The 8,648-nt window shown below is 56.6% G+C and overlaps 1 protein-coding gene across 2 annotated transcripts; it reads right to left on the bottom strand.

Annotated features, from left to right (window-relative positions):
- On the bottom strand, positions 1-8,149 carry KIRREL2 (kirre like nephrin family adhesion molecule 2). 2 transcript variants are annotated; one of them, XM_057533280.1, is made up of 15 exons: positions 7,920-8,149; positions 7,537-7,686; positions 6,775-6,924; positions 6,454-6,614; positions 5,920-6,070; positions 5,542-5,647; positions 5,277-5,425; positions 4,821-4,948; positions 4,597-4,729; positions 4,196-4,296; positions 3,814-4,033; positions 3,246-3,350; positions 2,830-2,945; positions 2,415-2,480; positions 1-893 (listed from the first exon to the last, which is right to left on the bottom strand). In XM_057533280.1, the coding sequence occupies exons 1-15, from the start codon at positions 7,969-7,971 to the stop codon at positions 558-560; spliced, it is 2,124 nt and encodes a 707-aa protein (XP_057389263.1). In that variant the 5' UTR covers positions 7,972-8,149; the 3' UTR covers positions 1-557. The 2 variants fall into 2 exon arrangements, with proteins under 2 accessions (XP_057389263.1, XP_057389264.1); XM_057533281.1 differs by lacking the exon at positions 7,537-7,686.
- Between the last annotated feature and the right edge of the window lie 499 nt (positions 8,150-8,648).

Raw genomic sequence — 8,648 nt, 5'->3', positions numbered from 1 at the left:
TCACCCTATCCTTACTCCTTGGGTCCAGTTCTTCCAGGGTCTTTAAGAAAGGTTGAAAAAATCAAGATAGTGACCATCTTGGATTCCCAGGGAGTGAATGGCCATTTTGGCTGCAATTCCGTGGGTGAAGTCAAGTGCCCCTTGGGGAAAGCCAGGAAAGGTCCTCCATCTTAATCTGCCTTATGTTGCCTTTCTTCTCAATGCAGGTGGTCATCTTGAACTATCTTCTTTCAGTGTTTGGAAACAACTTCCTTCTCTGCCCCTAACTCCCATCACCCCCTGTCCCCCCATCCCTCTGCAAAGGGTCCATGTGCCATCTTGACTCTCTTTTACACAGGGGAAGAGGTAGGCACAGTGGCCTTCTTGCTCCCACTTGGGGCATCCCCTTTGGCTGAGCTGACTGTGTATCAATGACCCAGACAATTGTAACGATCTTTCCCTCCCCTCAATGTTCAATTTTGGAAGAGTAAGGTCGCCAACTTGTTCTGGTTCCTGAGAAATCAGGACAATCCATTATGGCAAGTTGAAGATCCCAGGACTCTTCAGTTGGAGAGATGTCACACATGAGTCTGGAGACGTGGGTGGCTGGGTGTGGGGAAGGCAGCATATGGGAAGGGGGGAGTGCTGGGGGCCAGATCTGGGGGTCCAAAGGATGTGGGTTTGATGTAGCTGGTAAAAGCTCGAGGATGGGGTGTGGTGAGATAACCTGCCTGGGCTCTATATAATCTGCAGGGGGGGACAATGCCCAGATGTGGTTTGAAATCATAGAAAGTAGGGGTTCCTGGAGGTCCAAAAGGGGAGGAGGGTGGTAGGAAGAGACCTCCTCCAGGGGCTTCTCCAAGGCTCAGGCTCACACTGACTCCTCGGACCTTGTAGTAACCATTGGTTGGGTCCTGAGGGGACAAAATGGGACTTGGTAAGGTATGTAAGGGTACAGCGGGGTGAGGGTCACGGATGGAGAGACACACTGAGATAGAGCCAGACCTAGGGGGAGACGAAAAGATAGAAACAGGAGCAGTCAGAGACCCAGAGACATATAGACTGGTAGAAGGGCAAAGTGACACAGAAAAACAGTGACAAGAGATGAAGGGACAGAAGGAGATGGGCAGAGAAAGACAGAGGCAGAAGGATATAGGCCTGCTGAGGGGTGGTGGTGTGGAAGGAGATGCAGAGGGAACAAGAGAGAGAAATGGAGATGAAGACATTCATTCATTCATTTGCCCAACAGCCCTGAGGCTTTGATTCTGTGTCATGCCCTGTGCTGCATGCCTAGACATCTCTCACTAGGATAGACCTAGCCCTGTCCTCATGGAGATCCAGGCCAAAGGAGAAATGATGAATCACTAGATAGAGCCAGGAAGGTCAGGGTTGTGATGGAGGAAGTTCACGGAGTGACTGGGACAGCGATGGGGGAATCTTCAGACTGTCATGGGGAAGCCTAGTTCACAGTGGTCATGGCTATGACAGGTGAAACACAGAAAGAATGATCAGGGCTGCGAGGAGGGAAGCATGAGCTTTCTGGAACCAGAAATGTTTGAGTTGAGACCAGAGGAATGATGGAGAGAATTAGGTAGGTATGTGAAGAAAGGTAGGAGTGTTTCGGGCCAAGAGAATAGCATGTGCTAGGTACAGAGAAGAGAGAGAAGGGCTCTGGATTGGGGACTGGGGTCAGTGGGGCCTAAAAGAGATGGGACCCTAAAGGATGTACAAATTTGGGGAAATGTGAGGCCAGTGTGGAACCCGGTAGGTAGAAGGGGCCTGGGTGAAGCAACCAGGGAGAGGCATCTAGGAGGCCTGAAACATGACTGTGATGAGGAAAGCACAAGCAGACTGAACCTTGATCTGGGGCTCAAGATGGAGGCCAAGGCTGGGGCAGATATGTGGGCATAGTCAGCAGATAAACAAACTGAAACTGGAGGTGGGTGAGACAGCCCAGGAGGCAGCAAGAAGTGGGTGGAGGGGGTTAGATGCCAGCTCTGGGGGCAACAGAATGAAAAAGGAGGGAACAGAAGTGGAGGGAGGGACTTCTCTGGTGGCGCAGTGGTTAAGAATCCACCTGCCAGTGCAGCGGACACGGGTTCGAGCCCTGGTCTGGGAAGATCCCACATGTCATGGAGCAACTAAGCCCGTGTGCCACAACTACTGAGCCTGTGCTCTAGAGCCACAACTACTGAGCCCGCATGCCACAACTACTGAAGCCAGAGCGCCTAGAGCCCATGCTCTGCAACAAGAGAAGTCACCGCAATGAGAAGCCCACGCACAGCAAGGAAGAGTAGCCCCTACTCGCCACAACTAGAGGAAGCCCGCGCGCAACAACGAAGACCCAACGCAGCCAAAAATAAAAAATAAAAAAAAAGACGTGGAGAGAGAGTTGGAGATACAGTGAAGGGAGCCCCTCTTTTCCCAACACTCACCTTGGTCTCCAGAGCTCCCTCCTCATCCAGAGCCAGGTCACTGTGGTCTGTGTGCGCGATGGGGCCCTGGGGTAAGGTGCTTAGTGAAAGGGAGTGTAGAGGATCCTCTGGCCCCAGTGCCAGACCCCAGAGACCCTCAGTTGAACATCTGAGGCCAGGCAGGAGGGACCAAGGGCACCTGAGAGCTGGGGTCTGGACTCAGGACAACAAGGAGCCCTAGGGACATATTGGGTCTAGGGAATAATTGGGTCAGGGGTGTATTTGGATTTGGGGGATATTTGGATCTGGAGATCACTGTTGGGACTACGGCTCTATTTGAGTTTGGGGCGCCCAGTTGCAACTGGGATCACAATTGGGACTGGGTTACTATTTGGGTCTTGAGGTACCATCAGGTCTGGGGACCCTGGCATCCTACCTGGTCCTTGCTGCTGCCTGTCTCCTCCTCGGGACCCCTCGAACTGGAGCCGTTGCTGCTCCCTGGGATTCGCACCAGATTCTTTTGCTTGGAGAAAGAGGCTGAGGCCAGGGACACTGGGGGTGAGGGCAGAGGTAAATGATGGGACTGGGTCACGGTCTGTGGAGACCAGTGAGCGGGAAGAGAGAGGACTGGGGCAAATCGGTCGGGAGACTGGGAGAGAACCCTGGCCTAGGAGAGTAAGGGGTGTGTGACCCTGAGGAGATGGAGTTAGAGCTTGAGCAGGGAATCAGGTCCTGAATGTGAGCCAAGGCCAGTGAGGGTCTAGAGAGGCAGGACTGGGACCAGGTCCCAAGGCCAGGCCAGTCAGTGGGCAGGGCCTGTGTATGGGGCTGGGGTGGGGCTCAGGTACTGACCCTTGCCGTGGCGCCAGCAGCAGAGGGCCACCCCGGTGATGACCATAAGGAGAGTCATGGCCACTGCGGCCACTCCAGCCACAATCCGCACAGTGGGCAGCAAGTCTGTGGGAAGAAGAGGAGGTTCCTGAGGAGGCTGAGCAGGAACTGGGGAACAGGGCTTGGGGCTTTTGTAGGGAATCTCTGGGTTCAAAGGTCACCAAGTTTGGGGATTCCAAGTTTTGCAGTCCCCTAGCTTGGGGTCCCTGGGTTTAAGGACTCATGAACTTGAGGTTTCACAAGTTTAAACTCCCTGGCTTTAGGGAGTCTTAGACTTTGAGCGTATTTTTACTTTGCCTATATTTGGAGGTTGCTTTCTTTGGAGCCCCTAAGTGTGAGGGGTCTCTCAGTTTAGGATTCCGTATTTGAGGGAAATTATTGTTTGGGGATCTCAGGATTCAACGGACTCATAGTTTTGAGGCTCCCAAGGTTTGGGGATCTCTGCACTTGAGGATCCTCTGTTTGGGGGTTGTGGCATTTTGGGGGCTTGAAATATTCAGATTTGGGGTCTTTGGGCCCAGGGTCTCACCTCTACGTCCCAGGCTGACCTGGGTGCCTCCTTCGCCCAACCGGTTCCGGGCAGTGCAGTTGAAGCCCCGGCTAAAGTCGGACTCCTGGGTCCCCGAAATGTGCAGCACAGAGATCAGGCCTGGACCCTGTCCCCCGCGGCCCTCTGGGGCTGGGAATGTCTCCACCAGGAACCGACCCCGCGACCCTGCCGTCAGGAAGCCCTCATCCCAAGACCAGACCTGGGGGCACAAAAGAGGAAGGTCACTGAGGAGACGAAGGAGGGCGGGAAGAGGAGGTCAAGGTGTCGGGAAAGTCACAGGTAATCACAGCAGTTTTGGGAGTCCGGCTAGGAGGGCTGGGATCACCGCTGGACGGGTCATGAGAGTGGGGACTTTTCTTACCACGGCTTCTGGGGCGGGGGAGGCGAAGACTAGACACTGGAGGCGGGCGGGGCCCCTCAGGAAGGCGGGCGCAGAGTGCAGGGCGGTCACCACTGGGGGAGCTGGTTTGGAGATTGTGGACCAATCAGAGGAGAGGCCCCGCCCCCCAAGACCCGTTCTCAGGCAGGCGAGGCCAGGCCTGGGCACTCCGCACTAATCCCAACCAACTAGGCCACGCCTCTCAGCAAACTTCGAACCCCTCTGAGGCTTGCCTTCCCTAGGTCCCGCTTCAATCCAAGGGCCCCAGCCGTCAGTTAAGCTCCTCTTCTCAAGGCCACGCCCACTCCCATTAGCCCTCGCCCCCTCTGCCCACTTCTTATCCCATGACATGCCAGGTCCACTAGGAAGCACCGCTTTCTCACCGTTCACAGTCAACCTAGCTTCCGCAGCGCCGCCCCCCAGGCTCGAGAGCCCCGGCTCGGCTCTGCACACGTAGTCGCCTGCATCCTCGGGCCCCACCGCGAGAAGACGCAGCGTGGGCCCGGAGGCCAGCACCTGGGATAGGGAAGGGGCGTCAGGGGCACGACCATGGTAGAAAGCTCCATCTACTGCCAGCCATGGCCACAAGCCCCAGGTCTGGCCTCACCTGCGCGTCCCCGCGGCGGGTCCAGGTTACGCGTGGAAGCGGATTCCCGCGCCAGACACAGCTGAAGGAGGCGTCTTCCCCTACGTCCACGGATAAGGGTTTCGGCTTTGCCTGCAGAATCGGCCCGACTGGAGGAGACAGAGGAGGGGTCACATGACCAGGGAGGGATGCAACTTCTGACTTGGGATCAACCACTCAGAAACGACACTCCCAAGGGCCATTGGGTTTAAGCCCCCAGTTCACAACTCAGCTCATACATCCGGCTCACAAGCCCCGGCCCCGCCCTCGCCCCACCCCTACTCCACTTTGGTGCTGATCCAGCACAGCCAAATCCCGCCTAAATCCTACTTCGGCCCCACCACCTCCCGCAGTCCTTCAGAGCCGCGCCTCACCGTAGCCCCAGTCCCATTTCTCTCACCCCACTTTGGCCACACCCACGGCGCCGCCCCTGCTCACATCGCACATCCAGCGCTGTGCTGCGGTTGGCGCTACCCACTGCGTTGCTGACCTCGCAGGACACCGGCGCAGTCAGGAATGAAGCCTCCGCCACTACCTCCAACATTGGCCCGCGGGCCCCAAGCACAGGGGAGCCCCCCTTTGCCCACCTGCGAAGGTGGTGGGCTGTGTTGTCCTTGCTCCTGAAGCACACCTACTCACGTCCTAGCCCCAACCCTCCCCAAGCCTGTTCTCCCGGCTGGGGAGAAATGATCTGCGTCCTCACCTATAGCCGGTGACAGGAGGCTGGGCTGTGGCCTGGCATAGGAAAGTGACCTTCTCTCCCTCCTGCACTGTCTGTGGTTCTGCAGACAGAGTCACCACTGGGGGGTCTGTAGAGGTGAGTCAATGGTCAGCGGTGGGCAAGGACATGCAACACCTCCACTGATGACCTAGTAGTCCAATTCTCAGGTCCTCCACCCCAGGAGTCTGAGTCCCCAGTCCCCTCTTCCCTTTCAGCTAGGAGTCTAGGCTTCCAGTACCCAATTCCCCCAGGGACCCGAGGTCCACAGCCCTCTCCTTTCTCATGCCTTGAAGTCCAGGCCCCAGCTCCCTCTTTCCCCAAGGACCTCAGGCTCAAGGCCCAGTGTCCAACTGCACTCACACTGCAGGCTCAGTGTGATGGCTGTGTCCTTCCCCGTGGGCAGGGCCTGGCTCCGAGCCCGGCAAACCAAGATGGCTCCATCATCGTGGCTGGAAGGGGTCAAAGATAAGATGCTCTCCACTGACCCAGTGGCTCCTTCCTTCAACAGGGTCTGTAGGTTATGAATAATAATGATGATCTCATCTACCCTTAGGTAGTACTTACTTTATGTCAGGCACTCTTCTAGGCATTTATAAATATTACTTTATTTAATCCTCACAACTATCCTAGAGGTGCATACTACTATTAACTCCATTGTACAGATAAGTAAACTGAGGGATGGAGAGGTTAAGATCAACTAACGAGTGGCTGAGCCAGGATTTGAACCTAGGTAGTCTAGCCCTAGAGCCCTTATACTTAAGTATGTAGCAAGGTTCCCAAGCCTTGAATCCCTGCCCTCCCATGCCCTTTTCTCCTTTGGATGAGCCTGTGGTCTGAGTGGACCCCCAAATTTCCCTGAATGAGCAAGGGCTGGCACAGAGATTTGGACCTGACCTGGCGGAAGGTGGCCCCGTCTAGCCGGACCCCATCTCGGAACCACAGCAGCTCAGGGGTGGGGCGGGCATCCCCACGGCTCCGACAGGTCACATTCGCAGGAACCCCAGCAACCAGAGACACAGAGGGGCCACCCAGCACCTGGGGGGGTTCTGGAGGCACTGTAGGGTGGATCTGGGGTCAGAGCTGGATCCTGGGCCCAGAGACCCTGATCTTCCCAGCTCTGACCGACCACTCCTCCGCTCTCCCCAGACTCTCATATTCCCAGCTAGCACTGGTGGTCCCCTGCGCTCCCCAGGGACAAGTGGGCTGGGTCCTCACCCAGCACGTGCAGTTGGGCTCGTCGAGAGCGGAGGCCTGCTTGTGTAGCTTGACATTCGTAGGATGCTTGATCCTCTAGCTCTACGGGCCTAATGTGGAGGTCGTGCTGGCCACTGGCTGCATTCCCTGATATCCAGTACCGGGACCACCCTGGAGTCAGGGAAAAAAAAGGCAGTCACACCATGGTTCTGAGTTCTTGGCCCCAGGCCTCCATCCCCAGACATCCCACACCAGAAAGACTCTACCAAAAGTGGGTGCTGGGCCAGAGAGACACTAATCTTCTCCCAATCCAGAGTCACTGCAAACTTGCAGGGGGGTGGGGTGTGTGTGTGTGTGACAAATTCAGGAAAAAAAAAAAAGCAAGAAAACAATTGCCATAAAAGTCAGATTAGATACTACCTCCTGGGTGAGGAGGGAGTGGGCTATGACAGGGAAAGTGAATAAGGAGGGCTTCTGGGGAGCTGGCAATGGACCTGGGTAGTCGTTACATGGCTGTCTATTTTAGAATATTTGGCAAATCTTCCATTTATGCTTTATGAGCCTTTCTGCACTTATGCAATATTTTACAATAAAAATTAAAATTCCCAAACCCTATGGGTCACCTCCAACGAAGAAGCTGAAAATTCTGAACTCCCAAATGTTTCCTTGAGCCCATTCATTTCCCAAACTTGAAAACGTCAAAATAGAAACTTCAGTTATAGCCCAAGCCCAACACCCTCACCCTGGAGGCAGCCCCTCCCTGAATAGACAGAACAGCCTCACCTGGCAGGTCTCTTTCGCCCCCTAGAGCCAGCCCATCCTTAGTCCACTGAACCAGCCCCCAGTATGCGCCCAGGGCACAGGGCAGACGGGCCTCGTCCCCCAGCACTACTACCAGGTCCTCTGGCTGTTGCAGGAAGTGGGGTGACAGGCCTAGGAGAATGGGGCGGAGGAGCAGAGCAGAGCTTAGCACATTCAAGAGTTCCCTCACTCAGGAGGGGGTTCAGTCCCCAATCCCCTCTGCCCTCAGATCCAGAAGCCCAGGGTCCCAGAGTTCTCTTCCCTCAGATCTAGGAGTCTGAACCCTCAGCCCCACCTACCACAGTAAAGCGACAACTGGCAAACAACCCTCTCTTATGTTTATCTGCCCCTGCCCCTCGCGGTACCTGCACGCCCTCTGAGGCAGAAGAAGAGGACAAGGAGTGCGGGGACCAGCATCCTGAGTGTGTGTCCCCCAAGATCCAGCAGACTTGCTGTTGCACTGGCTTCCCTGCCAGCTCCTTCCTCGGCAGCACACCTCCCACCACTCTAGCCTGTAGTCCCCTTCGCTCCCAACTCTTCGCTCCAGGCTAGAAGCACCCCCTGCCTCTGGCCCGGAGTTCTCCTAGTCTGCTCCGCCGCAGGCTCCGCGGCTCTGAAACGCAGGCCAGTTCCGCGCGCTCGGTCTCGGAGAGACCCTGGAGGGCCTGATCTCACTCGCCCCGCCCCGGCCTGCCTTCTGGGAGACCCGCCCTCTTCCCACTGAGAAACTCCCGCGGCCCAGACGCGGATGAATGGGGGCACGCAGGGCCGGGCCCCCAGCGGGAGGACACCCCAGCGCCCTTTCAGTTTGGGAGCTGGAACACCTGGGTTGAAGGAGGGGGTACCGGCTGGGTTGGACACCTGCACCCTGCCGGGGTTGGGGGATGGCTGGGGGTGAGGAGGAGGGAGGGGAGGGAGTGGAAGAAACTTGCTCAGCCCGGGTCCTGGAGGGACGGCGCTGAGTGGAAACAGAACTATAAATGGGAACCCCTGGGGACTCGCTAGTTTCCGCGCCCCGGAGAAGCGGGGCCCGGGGCTCCTCTGGGCCTGGTGGGTCAGGAAGAGGGCACCGTGTTTGCCTGGGGGGCAGCTTG

Source organism: Balaenoptera acutorostrata, chromosome 19 (genome assembly GCF_949987535.1).
Source record: "Balaenoptera acutorostrata chromosome 19, mBalAcu1.1, whole genome shotgun sequence".
Lineage (NCBI taxonomy): Eukaryota > Metazoa > Chordata > Mammalia > Artiodactyla > Balaenopteridae > Balaenoptera > Balaenoptera acutorostrata.
Note: the sequence above shows the minus strand (reverse complement) of the source record. Positions and strands in the feature narration are given on the sequence as shown.

Coding starts and splice junctions, on each gene's coding strand:
- KIRREL2 (XM_057533280.1), bottom strand. CDS start 7,971: ATGCTGGTCCCCGCACTCCTTGTCCTCTTCTTCTGCCTCAGAGGGCGT. Junction 3,351..3,813: donor GGTCAGCCTGGGACGTAGAG/GTGAGACCCTGG, acceptor TTCTTCCCACAG/ACTTGCTGCCCACTGTGCGG. Junction 2,946..3,245: donor CTGCTGGCGCCACGGCAAGG/GTCAGTACCTGA, acceptor CCTCACCCCCAG/TGTCCCTGGCCTCAGCCTCT.